Consider the following 21,934-nt stretch of genomic DNA (forward strand, 5'->3'; position numbering starts at 1 on the left):
CCACCTGCCTCCCATCTTCGATACAGAGCCCACTAAGTTCCTTTTCTGTGAGCCCAGGAGATGAAGCCCTCCACTCAACAAATGGCTTTTTTGTCTGTTTTAATTTTTATTTGGCTCCGCCAGGTCTTAGTTGCAGCACACAGGATCTTCAATTTTTGTTGCAGAACTCAGGATCTTTTTTCCTTTAGTTGCAGCATATGGGATCTAGTTCCCTGACCAGGGATTGAACCCAGGCCCCCTGCCTGGGGAACACAGAGTCTTAGCCACTGGACCGTCAGAGAAGTCCCAGCAAATGGTTTTTGAGAACCAGTGATGTGCTGAGGATCCGGCAGGGAGCAGGGTTGGGTCAGCCATGCGCCGCTGGCGTATTTGATGTCTGTCCTAATGACGCCGCAGGGAGCTCCACGAGTGGGTGATGAGGACCTGAGCCAGGCTGGAAATCGGGGAACGTGTCCTCAAGAAGGCAGTGCGTGAGCCAGGTCTGCAAGATAGCAGGGTGAACTGAAGCCAGGCAGAACACGGGAGAAAGGGCTGAACTGTGTGGGAGAGGCCCTCCCTTGGCCAAAAAGAGCGAGTGCGTTGGAGGAGCATGAGGGGGCCAGCGTGGACCCAGATGGAGGGGGCGGGGCCTCTCCCGGTCAGGTGACCGCAGTCCTAGGAGCACGGATCAATCTGCCACGCGCAGCAGTTTGTCGTGACAAGAGGGTAGCACTTCCCAGCATGAAGTGAGCCAGACTGTACTTGAGGGTGTAGGCGTCCCTAGTGGGAAGGAAGGTGACTCTAGCAACTGCCCTGGGACACCCGTTTCCTCTGGGGGAGGCCAGCGGGAGACGCCTCTATCCGCTCCCATCCTGATTCCAAGAACCAGAACCCTGCCCCTTCCCCTGAGAGGAGGCCTTTCAAACCAGAGCCTCATCCTCGTGGGCTCAGGAGCAGTCAGCCTCCCTAACGAAAAGCCTTTTACCCGAGCATAGTGGCAGGGTGGAGAGACTTGGGGGCGGGGGCTTGTTAAAAAGAGTGAGACCTGGAGAGGTTTGAGGAGACAAGTCTGGCTGCTGAGGACAGCTCTGCGGCCAGAACAGACCAGGGATGAGGGACACAGGCCTGGGGTGGAGGAAAGCAGAGAGCAGGTCCTGTGGGAACTGAAGGGATCTAGCTTTGGTGTTGTTTAGTCGCTCAGTCGTGTCCCACTCTTTTCGACACCCCCCCCCCCGCCATGGACTGCAGCACGCCAGGCTTCCCTGTCCTTCATTAACTCCTGGAGTTTGTTCAAGCTCATGTCCACTGAGTCAGTGATGCCATCCAACCATCTCATCCTCTGTCGCCCCCTTCTCCTCCTGCCTTCAGTCTTTCCCAGCATTAGGGTCTTTTCCAATGAGTCAGCTCTTTGCATCAGGTGACCAAAGTTTTGGAATTTCAGCTTCAACATCAGTCCTGCCAATGAATATTCAGGACTGATTTCCTTTAGGATTGACTGGTTTGATTTCCTTGCAATTCAAATGGCTTTGATGTAGCTCATGCTAAGGCGCTTCAGTCATGTCTGACTCTTTGCGACCCCGTGGACTGTAGCTTGGGGAGACACAGGCTCCTCTGTCCATAGGATTCTTCAGGCAAGAATACTGGAGTGGGTTGCCATGCCCTCCTCCAGGGAATCTTCCTGACCCAGGGATCGAACCTGGGTCTCTAATGTCTGCTGCATTGGCAGGCAGGTTCTTTACCGCTAGAGCCTCCTGTGAAGCCCTGGTGTAGCTCGGTGCTTCTCAAACTCCAGGGTGGGTGAGGGTGGCCTGGGGAGCACTGGACAGTCTGGTTCCTCAGTCTCCCTCCTTCCTAACTGCATGTGAATCTGGAACAAAGACCTAAGAATCCCCATCCACTGCAGGTGGTCAGAGGACCTGGCCAGCCCTGAGGTCTTCCACACCCATCTCTAGGACCTTACCACCACCGCCACCCCCCAGAGAAGCACAGCATGGCTGGCCATTCCCATCACCTCCTATACTGAGAGGAAACCGAGGCTCAGAGGGGCCAAGAGAAAAAGAAAAAAGGAGAGGCCAAGAGGCATGTTCAAGGTCAGAGCTAGTAAGCAGCAGAGCTGGGACTCAGATCCCAGATGTACACAGGCCTTAAGTTATGGAGAAGGTGAATCTCAGGAACTTGGTGGTAAAACCCACGTGTCCCCAGGACACACTGGACACCCAAGGGTCTTCAGGATGCCAGGAGAAGAGAAAAACGAAGAAAAAAAGAATAGAAAATCCTCACATAGCACACACGACTGTCATTTAATCCTCAAATCACTGCATGGAGCAGATAGTATTAATAGTACTAGTCATTCCTATTTCATAGAGCGGAAAAATGCACTACAGAGGTGTTAAGTAGCTTGCTAAGGTCCCTAGCAGCCAGGATCGGAATCCCAGAGCCCACTGTCTCAGTAAAGGCAGGTGTGGACACAGAAGCACTTGTACATGTGTGCACACGCACACTAATCCTGTCTAGCCCTTCCTGGGCACCGGGGCTATGTTGGCTTTGGTGGCCTGAGGCTGCCTGTGGTGCCGGGGCCTAGCTCACATGCTGGCAGACCTCTGGGTCTGGCTTGTCTGCACGCCCTCACCTGGGCTCACCACGGCCGGCTCCTTGGCTTTGGGTCCTGATCTCCGTGGCCTCTCTCGCCTCAGCCTGATGTTCTGGACCAACTGGAACGAGCAGCACCCCAGCATCATGCGGGCAGCCCTGTCAGGGGCCAACGTCCTGACTCTCATCGAGAAGGACATCCGCACCCCCAATGGCCTGGCCATCGACCACCGGGCTGAGAAGCTCTACTTCTCCGATGCCACCCTGGACAAGATCGAGCGGTGCGAGTATGACGGCTCCCATCGCTACGTGAGTCTCCAGGGCAGGCGGGATGGGCAGCAGGAGGGGGCCGACACCGGGAGACTGCCGGGCAGCCAGGGAGGACACTGCCCAGGCGCAGAGCAGGAGAAAGGGAGGCTGCCCGGTGGAGCGGGAAGAGCTGGGAGGACAGTGAGGCATCCTGACCTCACCATTTGGCTTCCTTGGCCCCTGAACGAGGGAGGTGTTCGCAGTCCTCTGCAGATCCTCCCCTTGTGTGACCGTGTCTAGGGAGCCAGGCCGCTGGTCCCCGGAGCAGCTGCAGGGGGTGGAGGCAGGGGCGAGAGCCATACCTCTAACAAAGCTGAGGGTGTCTCCGCAGGTCATCCTGAAGTCGGAGCCAGTCCACCCCTTTGGGTTGGCTGTGTATGGGGAACACATCTTCTGGACCGACTGGGTGCGGCGGGCCGTGCAGCGGGCCAACAAGTACGTGGGCAGCGACATGAAGCTGCTGCGCGTGGACATCCCCCAGCAGCCCATGGGCATCATCGCCGTGGCCAATGACACCAACAGCTGTGAGTGGGGCCGCTGCCACCAGCCTTGCCCATCTGCCCACTGTGCCAGCATGCGCACACGTACACACACACACACGTATGCAACTGGACCCATTCACATCTCTGGACGCACCCAGCACATGGTACAGTCATTCCTCCCACACAGAACCACCACACAGACCTGCTGGAACCTGACCCCACACCCATCCCAGGCACTGCCTGCTCCACCGTCTGCATGCATGGGCACAGACGTGGTCCCACACTGGCTTGACACCGAGGGTCCCCCACACAGATCTGTAGTTTTCTCAGCCTCTCACACACTCTTCACACATGCCCTGGGGCCCCGCCACATACATGACCTCAGGGCTCCTTAGATTTCAGTCTCCCCAGTGTACAGCTCAGAATGCCAGTCACCACACCTAAGAGCACACACAACCTCAAGCTCAGGCCTACCCCGAATGCTCCTACCCGGCCTTCCCATAGCAGCCCCCAGGCCAGCTGTGAGCCACTGTGTCACAGGCGGTGCCGGGAAGCTCAGTGGAGCTGGCTGGTTAGGGGTGGGGGTGCTCCGTGTATGCACAGGGGAGGACACCCTTGGCCCACTCTCCTCCACCCCTGCCTCAGGCGAGCTCTCTCCCTGCCGCATCAACAACGGGGGCTGCCAGGACCTGTGTCTGCTCACGCACCAAGGCCACGTCAACTGCTCCTGCCGTGGGGGCCGTATCCTCCAGGACGACTTCACCTGCCAGGGTGAGAGAGGGACCAGGGCACTGCGTGGGGGGCCCTGGGCACAGACGGGAACCATCTCACCCCAGACGCTCCAACAGCCCAGCCCCCACCAACAACCCAGCCCCCCGAAGCCTCAGTTCCTGGGGGAGAGGGGGTACAGGCGCTCAGGCCCCAGCTCAGGAAGCTCCTCGCCTCTCTCCCCAGCGGTGAATTCCTCGTGCCGTGCACAAGACGAGTTCGAGTGTGCCAATGGCGAGTGCATCAATTTTGGCCTGACATGCGATGGCGTCTCCCACTGCAAGGACAAGTCTGACGAGAAGCCGTCCTACTGCAGTAAGGGCCCCCACCCGGACCCCCAGGCCCCCACCTCCTGAGTCACCAGCCTCAGTCCCGCTGGCTGGGGCATGGGAGTGAGAGGAGCAAAGCCCCCGCCCTCCCCGCATCCCCTAGAAAAAGTGGGGAGCTCATGAAGGGGAGAACCACTGTGAGACCCACACCAGGCCCGAAGCAGGGTCTCATCAGAGGCAGCCCCCAGCCGCTGCTCACCGCGGCCTGCTCCCGCCTGCAGACACCCGCCGCTGCAAGAAGACCTTCCGCCAGTGCAACAACGGGCGTTGTGTGTCCAACATGCTGTGGTGCAACGGGGCAGATGACTGCGGGGACGGCTCCGACGAGATTCCCTGCAACAGTGAGTGGGACCCGGGCCAGGCCTCAGACCCTCCCCACCCCACCAACCCTGCCCCACCCCTGCCCTCACTGAGCTTTGGTCCCCAGGTCCCAAGGATTCTGGTTCAGGTCACGGTATGGTGGCCCCGGGCAGGCACTCTGGGCTGGGAGGTCTGGCCTGGGCTGGCCTGGCCCCCACGGGGAGGCCCCTGGCTTATGGCACCGGGCGGGCACTGTTGCAGAGACGGCCTGTGGTGTGGGCGAGTTCCGCTGCCGGGACGGCACCTGCATCGGGAACTCCAGCCGCTGCAACCAGTTTGTGGACTGCGAGGACGCCTCCGATGAGATGAACTGCAGTGAGCGACGCCCCCTCCCTGCCCTCTGGCCCCGGCTCCTCTCTGCCTTTCCTCTGGGCCCCCAGGGCAGCTTCAGCCTTCTCCCAGCCCACCCCAGCCCTGGGCTCCCCTGGGACTCAGGGAGGGGCAGGGAGTGGAAAGCGTGGCCAGGGCACATCCACCGAGAGACAGGGCTCGACTTTCTGAAACATGCATGCGGGCCAGCAGCTCTGCGGGAGGGTGTTGTGGGGGGAGCCTGGTGCCACCCCTCCAGGCGCCGTGCAGGCCGGCAGCTCTGTGGGGAGGGTGTTGTGGGGGAACCTGGTGCCACCCCTCCAGGCGCCGTGCGGGCCGGCAGCTCTGTGGGGAGGGTGTTGTGGGGGGACCTGGTGCCACCCCTCCAGGCGCCGTGCGGGCCGGCAGCTCTGTGGGGAGGGTGTTGTGGGGGGAACCTGGTGCCACCCCTCCTCCCCGCCCCTGCCAGGCGCCACTGACTGCAGCAGCTACTTCCGCCTGGGGGTGAAGGGCGTGCGCTTCCAGCCCTGCGAGCGGACCTCCCTCTGCTACGCGCCCAGCTGGGTGTGCGACGGCGCCAACGACTGCGGGGACTACAGCGACGAGCGTGACTGCCCAGGTCCGGCCGGTGGGCAGGTGTGCGGTGGGCGGCAGCCCCCTGAGGGGGCCGTGCCCTCATGCCTGCCTCGCCCCCAGGTGTGAAGCGCCCCAGGTGCCCCCTGAACTACTTCGCCTGCCCCAGCGGCCGCTGCATCCCCATGAGCTGGACGTGTGACAAGGAGGATGACTGTGAACACGGCGAGGACGAGACCCACTGTAGTGAGTGACCACGGACCCGCTCCCGAGCCTGGCACCCAGAGGGCCCACGGGGGATAGGGCTTCACGTCCCGCTAAGATTCTGTGCGGACCCCGCCCTCTTGACGCCTTCACAGGGAAATGCCCTCCTTTGAGAGGCGCACCCAGGGCCTCACCCCTTGCCTCCCACCCAGACCCTCAGGCTCTGAGAGGGGACCGTCTCTCCATTCCTACTGAGTCCCCCTACCGGCTGCCATGAGTGTCTCCCCCATCCATCCTGTGGCATCTATCTGCAGCCCCTCATCCCTTTCCCATCTAACTGTGACCTCTGTCCGACTGCCCCAGACAAGTTCTGCTCCGAGGCCCAGTTTGAGTGCCAGAACCATCGCTGCATCTCCAAGCAGTGGCTGTGCGACGGCAGCGATGACTGCGGGGACGGCTCGGACGAGGCGGCTCACTGCGGTGAGGCGGGGGCAGGGGGCTGGGGTCGGGTTGGGGAGGTGGCCCTGGAAGGGACAGACCTCCCCCCTGCCAACAAACCCCACCGAGGGACAGCACAGCCGCGGAGATGTCTCTCCAGCTGCCCGGCCCGGCTCTGCCTGCCCCTGCATCTCTCAGTGTCTCCCTGTTCCCTCCACAGAAGGCAAAACATGCGGCCCCAGCTCCTTCTCCTGCCCTGGCACCCACGTGTGCGTCCCCGAGCGCTGGCTCTGTGACGGGGACAAGGACTGTGCTGATGGCGCTGACGAGAGCGTCGCGGCAGGCTGCTGTGAGTGGCAGGGGCCCCGAGGAGTGGGGCGCACGGTGCATGGCATGGGCCCACTTTGCAGAAGGGGAAACCGAGGTCACAGAGAGGAAGGGGTCACTCGGGCAGCAGTGGCAGAGCTCTATCCTCAAGTCCAGGTGCCCAGATGCCCTGTCCAGTGCTCTGCCCCACCTGCTGCTCACACCACAGGCATGTCGGGGGGTGACACTCAGCAGCAGATGGGCGGGCGCTGAGGGGCCGTGTCTGCCTCTGTCCACAGTGTACAACAGCACCTGTGATGACCGCGAGTTCATGTGTCAGAACCGCCAGTGCATCCCCAAGCACTTCATGTGCGACCACGACCGAGACTGCGCTGACGGCTCCGACGAGTCCCCCGAGTGTGGTGAGCCCGGGGCCGCGGTGGCAGGGGCCCTGCTCTCAGTGCACAGGCCACCGGCCTCACCTGCCCCCTCCAACCGCAGAGTACCCAACCTGCGGCCCCAACGAGTTCCGCTGCGCCAACGGGCGCTGCCTGAGCTCCCGCCAGTGGGAGTGCGACGGTGAAAACGACTGCCACGACCAGAGTGACGAGGCCCCCAAGAACCCGCACTGCACCAGCCCAGGTGGGCCCCCCACGTGGCTCCCTCCCTGCCCTCGGCCCCGGCCCCAGCCCCAGGCGGCCCGGGACCCGGCTGACTCGCCCCCCTCCACCTCACCCCCCCAGAGCACAAGTGCAACGCCTCCTCGCAGTTCCTGTGCAGCAGCGGGCGGTGCGTGGCTGAGGCACTGCTTTGCAACGGCCAGGACGACTGCGGCGACGGCTCAGACGAGCGGGGCTGCCACGTCAACGAGTGTCTCAGCCACAAGCTCAGTGGCTGCAGCCAGGACTGCGAGGACCTCAAGATTGGCTTCAAGGTATGCTGGGTGGGAGCCTCTGCACCCCAAGCCTGGCTGGGATTCCTTTCTCTGCCCCTCGTTCATATGTTCATCCAACAAAGGCAATTTCAGCCCCTGTCCTGCCAGGCAGCATTCTAGGCCCTGGGGATACAGCGTCGAGCACAGCAGAAATCTCTCCTAGTTGGGTTCTGGTCAGTGTGGAAGATAGCCCTGGCAGGCTTTGCTGGCAGATGAGGTCGGGGCGTGAGAGGAGGAGGGGCGTGTGGATGTCAAGCAGGCCCCAGATGCACAGGTCCACGGTTCAAGGGAGAGGCCAGACGGGAGAGGGAGTCTGGGAGTTGTCACCATAGAGACGGCATTTAAGTCAGCCGTCTGGAGAAGACCTTCACAGGGGCGAGTGGAGATGGAAAGAGGGCGGTCTGAGGCCTGAGCCCTGTGCATAGCCACACTGAGGGCGGTGAGGCGAGTAGGGAGGGGAGCAGCAGGGGAGCCTGAGCAGGGCCAGCTGCCAGGGCAGGAGGACAGCCAAGGGAAGAAAGTGTTGGAGTAAGAGGTGCCCAGCTGTCAAATGATGCCCGCGGATCACATAAGACGGGCCTGAGCATTGAGCTGGGGATGCAGAGGCGTGGCGGTCACTGGGGACTCACACCAGTGGCCGGGTAGGGGTGAGAGCCAGGTGGCTGGCGTGGGCCAGCTCAGTGCCTCCTCTGACGGGCAGGCCTCCATGCTGCCTGCCTCCTCAACTTTCCTGTGCCAGCCAGCCACCCAGGTTGAAGGGAGCCAGAGGGGCCCCTCAGTCTCGGGGTGACAGGTCTGCAGTCCCTGGGGCAGCCCAGCCCCCTGCCCATGCCCACCCCAGGCCCCCCGTGCCCGCAGTGCCGCTGCCGCCCCGGCTTCCGCCTGAAGGATGACGGCCGGACGTGCGCTGACGTGGACGAGTGCAGCACCACATTCCCCTGCAGCCAGCGCTGCATCAACACCCACGGCAGCTACAAGTGTTTGTGCGTGGAGGGCTACGCACCCCGTGGCGGCGACCCCCACAGCTGCAAGGCCGTGACCGGTGCGATGGGGGTTTGGGGGTGTGCAGCTGGCCCAGGCCACCGGGGAGAGTGGTGGGAGGACGGGATGGCAGAGCTGAAGGCAGGCTGGGGACTGGCAGGGGGGGTGCCAGGATGCACCCCGGCCAGCAGCTGAGCCGGCATCCTCTGTCTCCAGACGAGGAGCCGTTTCTGATCTTCGCCAACCGGTACTACCTGCGCAAGCTCAACCTGGACGGCTCCAACTACACACTGCTCAAGCAGGTGCCAGACCCGCCCTCCTCACCCCGCCGTCCAGCCCCGTGCTCTCCACTCAGACCCGTGGCCATCCTCCCTGCCCACCTCACCAGCCTTCCATATCCTGACTCTTGGGTCACCCCTCTGCTCACTTCCCAAATGCAGGGCCTCAACAATGCCGTTGCCTTGGACTTCGACTACCGAGAGCAGATGATCTACTGGACGGACGTGACAACCCAGGGCAGCATGATCCGCAGGATGCACCTGAATGGGAGTAACGTGCAGGTGAGGCTGGGGGCCAGGGGCCAGCCGCCATCCCTGCACAGAGGGCCCTCTCTGTTTCAAGGCCATCTCCGCTCCTCTTCATGAGTCACTGCACGACTCCACTTGTCCTCGCTTCTCTCCCCTCTGAGCCTAGCGAGCAGTGAGGTCTAGGAGACTCCTCTCTCTCCCTTCCCTTAATTAGCAGTGAGTTCTCCTTAGTCTAACCTCCCTTACACCTGTGCTCCCAGGCTCTGTGGGGTTGGGGTGTGGTCTCTGTCATCTAGAGACCCATCTCCTGGAGCCCAGGCTGACACCATGTCCAGGGCTGGGCCTTTTCCATCCACTGTCCCCCCAGAGAGGCTGAGAGTCCTGGCCCATGTCACCCAGGGCCCTTCCTCCCCACCCCTGCCCACAGGTGCTGCACCGGACGGGCCTCAGCAACCCTGATGGGCTGGCTGTGGATTGGGTCGGTGGCAACCTGTACTGGTGTGACAAAGGCCGGGACACCATCGAAGTGTCCAAGCTCAACGGGGCCTATCGCACAGTGTTGGTCAGCTCCGGCCTCCGTGAGCCCCGGGCGCTGGTGGTGGACGTGCAGAATGGGTATGTGGGCGAGGAGGGTCGGGGAGGTCTGAGAGCAGCTGGTATAGTCGGGCACCCAGGTCCAGCCTCCCTGCAGGCTCCTGGTGGGGCCAGTCACGGGATCTCTCCTGCCTCACTGCCCACCGGCCCGCCAGGTACCTCTACTGGACAGACTGGGGAGACCACTCACTGATCGGACGCATCGGTATGGACGGGTCCAGCCGCAGTGTCATCGTGGACACCAAGATCACGTGGCCCAACGGCCTGACGCTGGACTACGTCACCGAGCGCATCTACTGGGCCGACGCCCGTGAGGATTACATTGAGTTTGCCAGCCTGGACGGCTCCAACCGTCACGTCGGTCAGTGTGCCAGTGAAGCTGCCCCGGCATAGCCAACCTGCTGGGGACGGGGGTTCTGAAACTTCAGGGGATCAGGCCTCTGGGGCAAGAGTGGGCTTAAAAGCCACTCAGGGCGTGGCCTGAGGACACCACCCACCAAGGGTCTGGGGGTTCAGAGCACCACAGAGTACGTCCCCAGAACCCACCTAGGCATGAGGCCACCACCAGCTCCCTGAGGACGGCAAGAGAGGCACCTTCCCAGGCACAGTTCCAGATGATGGGCCCTGAGGAAGGTGCGGGGGACTGGGGCTGGGGTATGCAGCAGGCCCCCACTTCCTGACAGGGAACGATGGAGAATACAGGGGCAGGACCCTGCCATCAGACAGGCCTGGAGTTGAGTTTCAGCTCTGCCACTCGCTTGCTATGCGACCAGGGGCTGCAGCAGGGCTATGCCCACCTCACAGGGTTGCTATGGGGTTAAGAAGGCCCAGTAGGGAAGGCGCCTCATGCTGCCCAGTGCTGACCAGCAGCCCAGGCCTGACCCCCACACCCTGCGGCCCCCTGCAGTGCTAAGCCAGGACATCCCGCACATCTTCGCGCTGACCCTGTTTGAGGACTATGTCTACTGGACTGACTGGGAGACAAAATCCATCAACCGAGCCCACAAGACCACGGGCACCAACAAGACGCTCCTGATCAGCACACTGCACCGGCCCATGGACCTGCACGTCTTCCACGCCCTGCGCCAGCCCGATGGTAAGTCGCTGGGGCCTGAGAGCTGGCCACCAGCGAGCCAGGAATGAGGGGCCCTGGAGTGAGATGGGGCCGGCCCCGCTGTCTCAGCAGGGGTTGCTGCCCCAATCCTTCCCCAGCACTGACTGAGCAGTGCCTGTAGACACCCAGAGATCTGGGGGGCAGTAGACAGGCTATGGTCTGGCTCTCAGGAGTTACAGCCCAGCTGGGTCCAGCCCTGGATCTTATAGCAGCGAGGCCCCGAGGCCATCCAGCAGAGCAAGTCTGGGGGGAAACCCCCAAGGCCAGGCCCTGAAGGCAGACAGGCCGGAGCTGAGGGAGGCCCAGCCTGACCCTGAAACCTCAAGAGAGTCCTCTCCTATCTCTGGCTTCAGCTCCCTTCCGAAAGAGCAGGGTTTGGACCTACCCCACCTCTGCCCAGGACAGATGGGCTGGGCAGCCTTTGAAAGACCAGAAAACATGTTCCCAGCGAGCGCTGCCCTCACCCCGCCAGAGGCTGGCAGCCGGGGGAGCAGTGGCCCATAACCTGGGTCCGTTTGCCGCCCTTTAACCCCGTTTCCCCCGGCAGTGCCCAACCACCCCTGCAAGGTCAACAACGGCGGCTGCAGCAACCTCTGCCTGCTGTCCCCCGGAGGCGGCCACAAGTGCGCCTGTCCCACCAACTTCTACCTGGGCGGCGACGGGCGCAACTGTGTGTCCAACTGCACTGCCAGCCAGGTGAGGCTCATCCCCAGACCCCACTCACCAGTACCCCACTCCTCTTCGGACCCCACCGCCTGCTCGAATGTCCTCACGCATCTGGTTTTCCCACGCTAACACCCCCACATTTCTTGCCTACCTCTTGTCTCCCCACAGCAATACTTTTACACCTGTCACCTCACACAGACACCCCCACACCCTAACCCTGACCCCCTCCTCGCCAGTCCCCCCAGCCCCAAGCTCCACACAGATACCTCCCCGCCTGGCCTCCCTGCAGTCCCCAAATCCCAGCCTCCCATCCAGCTCACCCTCCCCCCGAGATACCTGACCCTGCTGCTTCTAGGAAACACACCAGCCCCTCAAAAGAAAATCTCCTGAATTCCCCAGACCCCCACCAACCCCTCTCGCCCCCACCTGCCCTCCAGTTTGTGTGCAAGAACGACAAGTGCATCCCCTTCTGGTGGAAGTGTGACACGGAGGATGACTGCGGGGACCACTCGGACGAGCCCCCGGACTGTCGTGAGTGCCCAGGCGGGGTGGCGAGAGGGTCCTACGTCAGGGTTCCCTGACTCCCGAGGCCCCAGAGGTCTGCGCCCACCCCACCCCCACCATCCTGATGCTGAGCATCCCTTCCTGGCAGCCGAGTTCAAGTGCCGCCCAGGACAGTTCCAATGCTCAACGGGCATCTGCACGAACCCCGCCTTCATCTGTGACGGGGACAACGACTGCCAGGACAACAGTGATGAGGCCAACTGCGGTAAAGGGCCCTCCCTAGGACCTGGGGTTGGGTGTCTGAGCTCCCAGGGCAAGGGAGCTCGGCCCCGCTGCCTCTCCCTGCGGGAGACAGGTCCCCGCCCTGCCTGAGTCCTCCACCCACCATCAGTTACCCTCCCCTCCCCCCACCCCCACAGACATCCACGTCTGCTTGCCCAGTCAGTTCAAGTGCACCAACACCAACCGCTGTATCCCCGGCATCTTCCGCTGCAACGGACAGGACAACTGCGGAGATGGCGAGGACGAGAGGGACTGCCGTGAGTGCCCCCGGCGCCAGCAGGGGCGGGGGTGTTGGGAGAACCGGCATGGAAACAAGGCTCACCTTGAAGTCCAGCCCCCGCTGCTTCTAGGGACCGTGCCGTTCTCAGGTTATGCTGTTAGATGAGCAACATGAATTATATGGGGTGTGACTCAGTTTGCTCATAAAATCATCGTGCACATCATAGAGATGTGCAGATCCCGAAGACAAAATCACCAAGATTAGAAATAAACTGTCTCTTCCTGCAAGAAATTGCGGGCAGGACCAGGACAAGGCCAGGGCTTGGGGGAGAGAGAATCTGTGGAAGAGAACTGTGGGGAGAGGCGAAGCGGGCCGGCCCTCACTCTCTCCCCAACCCCACAGCCGAGGTGACCTGTGCCCCCAACCAGTTCCAGTGTTCCATCACCAAGCGCTGCATCCCCCGGGTCTGGGTGTGCGACCGGGACAATGACTGTGTAGACGGCAGTGACGAGCCCGCCAACTGCAGTGAGTCTCCCGGAGCCCACCCTCCCTCCAAAGGGCCTGCAGCTCCCGCCACCCGGGCATGTGACCCCCTCAGCGGCCACTCCCACCCAGACCTCACCTCACAGCACCTTCCTGAAAGGAGCCTTCCTCCTCACCCCGGCCACCCCTTTGCAGCCCAGATGACCTGCGGGGTGGACGAGTTCCGCTGCAAGGACTCAGGCCGCTGTATCCCGGCGCGCTGGAAGTGTGACGGAGAGGACGACTGCGGGGACGGCTCAGACGAGCCCAAAGAGGAGTGTGGTGAGCTTCCCCGAGCCTGCTCGGGAGAGGTGCCTGCTGGGGAGGGCAGGGGCTGCCCGCTGCCTGAGCCCCTCACAGCCTGTGCCCACCATCTCCTAACTCCCCACCCCCACTGGCATTGGACATGAGCTTGGGCAAACCTGGGAGATGGTGAAGGACAGGGAAGCCTGGCGTGCGGCAGTCAATGGGGTCGCAGAGTCAGACATGACTTGGTGACTGAACAACTCCCACTGGCACCTCATCGGCACACATCTGCCCACCATCTGGGATCTGTGGATCCCGTCCCTGAAGCAGCTTCCCCAACTCATGTCCCCTCTGCCCCAGAAGCTCCCATTCCCCCCACATCTCAGAACACGGCCTAAGCTGCCACTACTGACCTATGTCAGGCTGGAACGTCCACTGGCCATCCTGACTGCACCTCTCAAGACCCTGAGGTCTGCCCCCTACCCTGTCCCTGACTGCCCCCTCAATCTTGCCTCTTCTAGACGAGCGCACCTGTGAGCCCTACCAGTTCCGCTGCAAGAACAACCGCTGCGTGCCAGGCCGCTGGCAGTGCGATTACGACAACGACTGCGGGGACAACTCTGACGAGGAGAGCTGCAGTATGTCCCCGCCCCATCCCCGCCCCCCGGCCCACAGGTGCCCTTCCCCGGGAGACCTCCGGCACCTCCCTGCTCAGCACCTTCCCTCACCCGTCGCCACCGGGCTGCACTAGGGCAGGTGGCCGCCTCCCGGGGCTGAGGGTCAGGCCCCCTCCTGCCTCACCCGCGCCCCCACTTCATGTTGTGTACTTGAGTTTGTGCCATTTCACCTCATCTCATGTTTCTCTCCATTTTCACACTGTCCTCCCGGGGTTGCAGAGGTAGGTGTTTCTGATGTGCCCGTGCCCTGCCACATCCCCGCCACTGCCCTAGAGCCCACCTGTCCCCGTGCTGTGCCAGCCCGTCATCCTTTACTGGCCTCTCCCTGAACCCTGGTGCTTGTCTTAGTGGTCTTTCCCTCCCCATCCCTCCCCACACACAGTCTGTCCTGAGGGCAGGGCCGGGGACCCCATGCCCTCTCTCGTGTATCTGTCCCAGAGGGCTAAGTGTGAGTGTGCTCTGGGCCCGGCTGGTCCCAGGAGGGCAGCCAGTTGGCTTGCCCGGGATGGCTTGAGCATCTTTGTCATCATGCCAGTCCACTATGACCTTCAGGGGTGCAGGGACAAGTGACACTGCTCTGCAAGGGCTGGAGATGCTCTCGAGGCTGAGTCCCTATGCCCACCCTCCTGGGGCCTGTCTCTTCCTGTCCCTCCCCAGCCCCCCGGCCCTGCTCTGAGAGTGAGTTCTCCTGTGCCAATGGCCGCTGTATCGCTGGGCGCTGGAAATGCGATGGGGATCATGACTGTGCAGATGGCTCAGACGAGGTGGGCAGGGAGACCAGATGGAGGGAGGGTCAGACTTAGAAGAGTCTGGGCGGGCCCGCAGGGGTGCCCAGGTCTGATCAGGACACCTGCTCCTGTGCCCACAGAAAGACTGCACTCCCCGCTGTGACATGGACCAGTTCCAGTGCAAGAGTGGCCATTGCATTCCGCTGCGCTGGCGCTGTGATGCAGATGCAGACTGCATGGACGGCAGTGACGAGGAGGCCTGTGGCACTGGCGGTGAGTCCTCCCGCCCCACAGTAACACTTAATCAAGGAGCCAGTTGAAATCCAGCAGAAACCTGAGGGCCGTGTCCATCCAGGCCCTGCCCCATGAGTTCCAACTTGGCTTAGTCAGCTGTCCTGAGAGGCCGAGTCCCTGCTCACCTGTCCTTTCCTAGAGCAGTGAGGCAGCACCTGCCGCTGGCCTGGGCTCGGCAGTCCAGAGGGGGACGTGGGGAGCCTGAGTGGCGGGAGGTCGGAGCTTGGAGCAGCGAGGGCATCCTGGCTCTGGGCTGGTGGGCTGAGGCCAGAGACTGGAGCCCAGGCCCCCTGACTCCCAGGCGAGGGATCCTCCTCTGTACCTGCTGCTGCATGACAGTGGGCCCTGGGCCCTGCTCCACCACCGAAACAGGGCTCTCTGGACACTTCCCCAAAATGACTTCTTCTCCCCGAAATACCAGAGGAGGCAGTTCTGCCCAGCTACCTGGCCGGTGGTAGAAAATGAGGAAACCCAGGTTCTGTCCAGTGGGGGTTCCAGTGCTTTCCTGGAATGCCCTCTAGGTCTCGGCCATGGAAGGAGGGGTCTGGCCACAATACCCGGCCCTCAGTAACTGGGGGCTCAGAGCTCATTCTTTTCTCTTTGCTCCCTCCGGCGCCCAGTGCGGACCTGCCCCCTTGACGAATTCCAGTGCAACAACACCCTGTGCAAGCCGCTGGCATGGAAATGCGACGGCGAGGACGACTGCGGGGACAACTCAGACGAGAACCCAGAGGAGTGCGGTGAGGCTCCAGGGTGGCTGCGGGGCTTCCAAGGGGGCGGGGTGGGGCGGGGCTCCAGACGGGGCGGGGCTCTCCCGCTCCCTGGAGGCCCTCAGCCGGGGTGGGGGTACCCCCAAGGCTGATTCCAATTCTGTCCCTCTCGCCGTTGCAGCCAGGTTCGTGTGTCCTCCAAACCGGCCCTTCCGTTGCAAGAACGACCGCGTCTGCCTATGGATCGGGCGCCAGTGCGACGGCACGGACAACTGCGGGGATGGGACGGATGAGGAAGACTGTGGTGAGCAGGGGGCCAGTGAGGGGGGTTCTGGGGGGCGCCTGGAGTGGGGATGCTGCACAAGCGGTGGGGGTGGCCCAAGTGGGAGCTGTGTCTGGTGGGTCGATTCAGGGAAAGGGGAGGATCCACTGCCTGGAGCCTGGGGGCCTTGTCTTGGCAGGAGAGAAACCCCTGGGGAAGGCACTGAAGCGGAGACTGCGAATCTGAACAGTTTAACCAACTTCCCCTAAGGCTTGAGAGCCAGGCTTGGGGCTCCTCTACCTGTAACTGAGCAGGGGTTCCTGTGGGAAGAAGGGACAGGGTGGTAAAAATCAGGACCTGAAGCCCCGCCCTCCCCCAGAGCCGCCCACGGCCCAGACCTCCCACTGCAAAGACAAGAAGGAGTTTCTGTGCCGGAACCAGCGCTGCCTCTCCTCCTCTCTGCGCTGCAACATGTTCGATGACTGCGGGGACGGCTCTGACGAGGAGGACTGCAGCATGGGTGAGGGTGAGACCCGCGTGCCGGCGTGGGCGGGGGCCGGGAGGGACGGAGAGCCTAAGCCCAGGCCTAGACTCACTGTCTCCGCAGACCCCAAGCTGACCAGCTGCGCCACCAACGCCAGCATCTGCGGGGATGAGGCCCGCTGTGTGCGCACCGAGAAAGCCGCCTACTGTGCCTGCCGCACTGGCTTCCACACGGTGCCAGGCCAACCCGGATGCCAGGGTAGGAAGGGGGAGTCCAAGAGGCGGGCAGAAGCCCCCCGCCGCGAGACTCTCCCTGACCCGGGCGTGTAACCCCCAGACATCAACGAGTGCCTGCGCTTCGGCACCTGCTCACAGCTCTGCAACAACACCAAGGGCGGCCACCTGTGCAGCTGTGCGCGCAACTTCATGAAGACGCACAACACCTGCAAGGCGGAAGGTAGGCGCTGGGAGAGGGCGGAGAGAGGGGCGGGGCTTACAGCGCCCGGACAGCAAATGAACCTGGGATGCGGTGTCTGCCTTTGGGCACCCTTGCCCAAGCCTGCGATTCCAGACCCACCGGACAGCTTCCTGAACACGGCTGGCAGCCGTGCAGAGGCCAGAGGTCCTGGGGCGAGAGCATCACCACTCACACAGTCAAGAGTACCCCACCTGCATCTTCTCATTATGTTTGTATCAGCTTTACTGAGGTATCAGTGACAAAACTGTCAGATATTTAATGTGTGCCAGGTGATGATCTGATATACATACACCTTGTGAAAGAATTCCCCCTGTTGAGTTAATTAACACATCCTTCATTTCACATATTTACGGGTTTGTTTTTTTTTTTTGGTGAGAACATATGCTTTGATGTATACCTGCACTTTCCTCATGCCTCTATACAAAGACACCCCATATCCATGTACACACACCCGGGCACACACAACCCCAAACATGTTCGAGTGCACTCATATGCCCATGCACACCTACACACCTGCATGGCGGTGCTCATGCACGCCCACATGTGTGTGCACCTATGAGCAGATATCAGACATTATGGAGCAGAGAGTGTGGTGATGCCTGCAGAGGCCGTGAGGAGGCAGAGGTCCCTGAGGCTGGAGGAGGGGGGACAGCTTTCTGGAGTAGCAGGTCACCCTAGATCACCTCAGGAGAGGAGGAAGTTCAAGGACTCAGTCTGGAGCCCTCAAGCCTGGCACTGGGGTGGGATGAGCAGACGCTTCGGGCCACGTCAGATGGCTTGACTAGGAGAGGGACATTGTTAATGTGAAAGGGGTGGGACTGGGGAGGGAGCACAGCTTACCCGGCTCTTTGCAGCACCAGGCCCAACACCCCCCAGCCCGCGCTTTCACCCCTGCCAACATCTGGGCTCTTGTCCCTCCAGGCTCTGAGTATCAGGTCCTGTATATTGCTGACGACAATGAGATCCGCAGCCTGTTCCCCAGCCACCCCCATTCGGCTTATGAGCAGGCCTTCCAGGGTGACGAGAGCGTCCGCATCGATGCCATGGATGTCCATGTCAAGGCTGGCCGCGTCTACTGGACCAACTGGCACACAGGCACCATCTCCTACCGCAGCCTGCCCCCTGCTGCACCACCCACCACTTCCAATCGCCACCGGCGACAGATTGACAGGGGCGTCACCCACCTCAATGTGAGTACCCAGCCTGGGGTGGGATGTACGTGGAGGCACAGACTGGGTGGGAAGTCTGCAAACAGCAGACGGTTCAGAGCAGAGTTTGCAGAGGACAGTGGAAGGGGCAAAGGCTGAGGCTGGCATGCAGGGTGACCTTCAGACAGCGTCATGAGGCATGAACAGCAGGCAGGCAGAGCAGCACCATCGTCAGTAGGTGGCGCCGCCACGTGGCAGCCCGAGGCTGCAGGGCACCTGGGCACTTGGCCTTCAGCGTCAGAGCCATGTTCAGTTCCTGAACATCACAGCCGGCACACCGGGTCCATGTTGCCAAGCTCTTGAACCTCTTTGGGCCTCACTTTGTTCCTCAGTAGCGCAGGGTAATGGTAACAGCAGGGACAGGGAGTGGGGGAATGGATAATGGCCAGGAAGGCCAAAGGCAATAACCTCTGAACCTGTGACATCCCCCCATCCAGATTTCAGGGCTCAAGATGCCAAGGGGCATCGCCATTGACTGGGTGGCTGGGAATGTGTACTGGACCGATTCAGGCCGGGATGTGATCGAGGTTGCGCAGATGAAGGGCGAGAACCGCAAGACGCTTATCTCCGGCATGATCGATGAGCCCCATGCCATTGTAGTGGACCCACTGAGAGGGTGCGTGGGGGTGCTGTGGGGAGGCATCTGGGCTGAGGCTAGGAAGCCCCTGGGATGGAGGTGGGTGCCCAGCCCCCAGCATGGGTGTTTCCTCCCAGACCAGCCTGAGGTCAGTGTCCTCTGCAGGCCCCTGGGTCTTTCAGGCTGCATCTAGCCCTGGCCGTCCCTGATGTCACCCGGGGTCACACTGGCTTGCCCAGCTGGGGCCTGGCTTCTGCTTGGCTGGCTGTCATGGGCAGTCAGGTTCTGGGCTTCTCCTCCACTCCAGGGGGCAGCTCTGCCTACTGAACTGGGACCTGAGCAGCACATAGCAGTTTTAGAGATCTTTAACCTGGTCAGGAGGTTGACTCCCCTTGACTCTCTATGGAGGAGATTGACAGAACATCCTCCTCTCTGTGTACCTGGCAGTCTCTGTGTTCCCCTTCAGTGACCTCCTCTGGGAACCCACGTCCTGCCCACACTCACTTCTTGTCCTTCCCCAGCACCATGTACTGGTCAGACTGGGGGAACCATCCCAAGATTGAAACAGCAGCAATGGATGGAACCCTTCGGGAGACACTGGTTCAGGACAACATCCAATGGCCCACAGGTCCATGCTACAGGGGCGGGGATGGGGGAGAGGTGGGCTTGCTGAGCTCAGGGCCACACAAAAGTTGGGGAGGGGAGGGGGCTTGAACTGGGATGGGACAGAGGGGTTGTGGAGGCTTTTCCCAGAAAAGGTGACTGCGAGTGACCATGGGGACAGGGTGGAGCCGTCCCAAATATGGACACCGTCCTGCTTGCTCCCCGAGCCTGGGGTGGGAAGGCCGGGCCCTCACAGTGCTCTCTGCTCCCCTAGGCCTGGCCGTGGATTATCACAATGAACGGCTTTACTGGGCAGATGCCAAGCTGTCAGTCATCGGTAGCATCCGGCTCAACGGCACAGACCCCATCGTGGCTGCTGACAGCAAACGAGGTCAGCCTCCGCCAGCAGTCTTGCAGCCCTGCCCTCAGGCCTCTACCCTCCCCTCTGGGCCCAAGGCCTCACCAAGCACCTGCCATCCTCCTCACCTGGCCCTCAGCAGCCCTGCAGTGCCTTTTGGGCCCCTCCCAACCAAACACCCCCAGCACCAGTCCTGCAGGCCTGAGTCCACCCTGACCCTCTGGGCCTGCTTTACATTCATTCATTCTACCAATGGGTGTTGAGCTGCGTGGAGGCGACATGGGTGATAATGGGAACTTAGCACACGTGGGGAGAGGGAGCAGAAGTCACTCCTGACCCCACAAGTCAGGGGCTGATGGGACCTGTTGTCAGCAGGAGGAACAGGTTGAGGGGCAGTGTGAACAGGACGTGTTCAGCTTGAGGTCCCCGAGAGCCTTGGGACCCAGTGACTAGAGAGTGTGACCAAGGCCTGAGTCCCCTCTGACTTCTCCCCAGGACTGAGTCACCCCTTCAGCATTGATGTCTTTGAGGATTACATCTATGGCGTCACCTACATCAATAATCGTGTCTTCAAGATCCATAAGTTCGGGCACAGCCCCTTGATCAACCTGACTGGGGGCCTGAGCCATGCCTCCGATGTGGTCCTGTACCACCAGCACAAGCAGCCTGAAGGTGGGCAGAGGGAGAGCCTGGGCCGGGGCAGGGGAGGCCCAGGGGTGCTGTCTCCAAGCTGCAGCCTCAGGTTTTGGTGGGCAGGGGGGTTCTGGGTCCCAGGACTCAGCCTTCTCCCACGCTGCCCACCCCTGCAGTGACCAACCCCTGTGACCGCAAGAAGTGTGAGTGGCTCTGCCTGCTGAGTCCCAGCGGGCCTGTCTGCACCTGTCCCAACGGGAAGCGACTGGACAACGGCACCTGTGTGGCTGTGCCCTCGCCGACGCCCCCGCCAGACGGTATGCTCACGCCCCTCCCTGGCCCCTCATCCCTGCCCCAGAGCCCTCCTCCCTACAGCCCCTGAATCCCCCCCTATGCCAGCTCTGCCCTTGACGACCCTTCCTGCAGCTCCTCGGCCTGGAACCTGTAACCTACAATGTTTCAACGGCGGCAGCTGCTTCCTCAACGCACGGAGGCAGCCTAAGTGTCGGTGCCAGCCCCGTTACACAGGCGACAAGTGTGAGCTGGACCAGTGCTGGGAGCACTGTCGCAACGGGGGCACCTGTGCTGCCTCTCCCTCTGGTATGGCCTTTGGTTCTCCTGCCAGGACTCCTGGCCCCTGGGCCCTGCTGCCCCCAAGCCGCCTCTGCCCTGCCTTACTTCACGTCTGCTGCCCTCCGCCTGCTGCCCCCAACCCCAGTGTTGCTATCCTGTTCTGCCTGCCTCCCCTCTGCTGCCTTCCTCCTGCCAGGCCCTCCCAGCCCTGTTCCCCTGCAGTAGGCCGGGCAGCTCAGTGGGCCACAGTCCTGCTCACACATCGTCTCCCGCCAGGCATGCCCACGTGCCGGTGCCCCACAGGCTTCACGGGCCCCAAATGCACCCAGCAGGTGTGTGCAGGCTACTGTGCCAACAACAGCACCTGCACGGTCAACCAGGGCAACCAGCCCCAGTGCCGATGCCTGCCCGGCTTCCTGGGGGATCGCTGCCAGTACCGTGAGTGAGCCATCCCTGGGCCCCGGGCCAGGATGATGGAGGCGGGGGTCGGGGGGGTGTGCGGGTCACAGGGGCTAGTTCTAGGGAAGGAGGTCATTAGCAGCTCAGCCAGGCTCGAGGTACCAGGGCTTCTCCCCAGGGAGAGGTCAGCACACCCCCGCTGCCCCAAGGTAGTGAACCCTCTGGCATCAGGATTATTCAAGCAAAAGCAGTACCCTGTTGGGATGCTCTGGGACATCTTTGTAACCTTGGAGCCTGGGACATGGAGACAGTAGGGGGCTCAGGAGGAGGTGGAAGTCACCCCAAAGGCCAGCTGCCCCCCACCACCTCTGGAGGACCCTCATGACAGTGGGGCTTGAGGCACCTCCTCTCCCATCCCCTGAACCACAGGACAGTGCTCTGGCTACTGTGAGAACTTCGGCACGTGCCAGATGGCCGCTGACGGCTCCCGCCAGTGCCGCTGCACCGCCTACTTCGAGGGGCCCAGGTGTGAGGTGAACAAGTGTAGCCGCTGTCTCGATGGGGCCTGTGTGGTCAATAAGCAGAGCGGGGATGTCACCTGCAAGTGAGTGGGGCCCACTCCCAATCTGTCCCACCCTCCACCCACTCCCCACTCACCTAACCCACCCTCCCAGCCCCGCCCCACCCCGCCCCGCCCCTTCCCAGGGTCTTGGAC

The 21,934-nt window shown here is 62.1% G+C and overlaps 1 protein-coding gene across 2 annotated transcripts in view; it reads left to right on the forward strand.

Moving 5' to 3' along the window:
• The window catches only part of LRP1 (LDL receptor related protein 1), an 80,958-nt gene that overhangs the window by 57,106 nt on the left and 1,918 nt on the right, over positions 1-21,934 (forward strand). The window contains exons 43-84 of one of the 2 annotated variants that reach the window (XM_055578330.1): positions 2,673-2,877; positions 3,209-3,401; positions 4,005-4,130; positions 4,314-4,442; positions 4,678-4,797; positions 5,018-5,131; positions 5,595-5,744; positions 5,822-5,944; positions 6,266-6,382; positions 6,561-6,689; positions 6,946-7,068; positions 7,148-7,288; positions 7,390-7,580; positions 8,439-8,622; positions 8,778-8,863; positions 9,002-9,121; positions 9,516-9,703; positions 9,838-10,043; positions 10,590-10,778; positions 11,344-11,492; positions 11,900-11,993; positions 12,115-12,231; positions 12,386-12,505; positions 12,871-12,993; positions 13,147-13,272; positions 13,758-13,874; positions 14,571-14,677; positions 14,782-14,914; positions 15,556-15,675; positions 15,827-15,949; positions 16,287-16,433; positions 16,515-16,649; positions 16,728-16,847; positions 17,790-18,058; positions 18,514-18,692; positions 19,175-19,281; positions 19,531-19,647; positions 20,110-20,286; positions 20,424-20,564; positions 20,674-20,847; positions 21,097-21,258; positions 21,649-21,823. In XM_055578330.1, coding sequence (XP_055434305.1) covers positions 2,673-2,877; positions 3,209-3,401; positions 4,005-4,130; positions 4,314-4,442; positions 4,678-4,797; positions 5,018-5,131; positions 5,595-5,744; positions 5,822-5,944; positions 6,266-6,382; positions 6,561-6,689; positions 6,946-7,068; positions 7,148-7,288; positions 7,390-7,580; positions 8,439-8,622; positions 8,778-8,863; positions 9,002-9,121; positions 9,516-9,703; positions 9,838-10,043; positions 10,590-10,778; positions 11,344-11,492; positions 11,900-11,993; positions 12,115-12,231; positions 12,386-12,505; positions 12,871-12,993; positions 13,147-13,272; positions 13,758-13,874; positions 14,571-14,677; positions 14,782-14,914; positions 15,556-15,675; positions 15,827-15,949; positions 16,287-16,433; positions 16,515-16,649; positions 16,728-16,847; positions 17,790-18,058; positions 18,514-18,692; positions 19,175-19,281; positions 19,531-19,647; positions 20,110-20,286; positions 20,424-20,564; positions 20,674-20,847; positions 21,097-21,258; positions 21,649-21,823 — 6,066 coding nt within the window. The remainder of the gene's footprint in view (positions 1-2,672; positions 2,878-3,208; positions 3,402-4,004; positions 4,131-4,313; positions 4,443-4,677; positions 4,798-5,017; positions 5,132-5,594; positions 5,745-5,821; positions 5,945-6,265; positions 6,383-6,560; positions 6,690-6,945; positions 7,069-7,147; positions 7,289-7,389; positions 7,581-8,438; positions 8,623-8,777; positions 8,864-9,001; positions 9,122-9,515; positions 9,704-9,837; positions 10,044-10,589; positions 10,779-11,343; positions 11,493-11,899; positions 11,994-12,114; positions 12,232-12,385; positions 12,506-12,870; positions 12,994-13,146; positions 13,273-13,757; positions 13,875-14,570; positions 14,678-14,781; positions 14,915-15,555; positions 15,676-15,826; positions 15,950-16,286; positions 16,434-16,514; positions 16,650-16,727; positions 16,848-17,789; positions 18,059-18,513; positions 18,693-19,174; positions 19,282-19,530; positions 19,648-20,109; positions 20,287-20,423; positions 20,565-20,673; positions 20,848-21,096; positions 21,259-21,648; positions 21,824-21,934) is intronic. The other variant, XM_055578333.1, reaches the window with a different exon arrangement.

The sequence above is a fragment of the Bubalus kerabau genome, chromosome 1 (assembly GCF_029407905.1).
Source record: "Bubalus kerabau isolate K-KA32 ecotype Philippines breed swamp buffalo chromosome 1, PCC_UOA_SB_1v2, whole genome shotgun sequence".
NCBI lineage: Eukaryota > Metazoa > Chordata > Mammalia > Artiodactyla > Bovidae > Bubalus > Bubalus kerabau.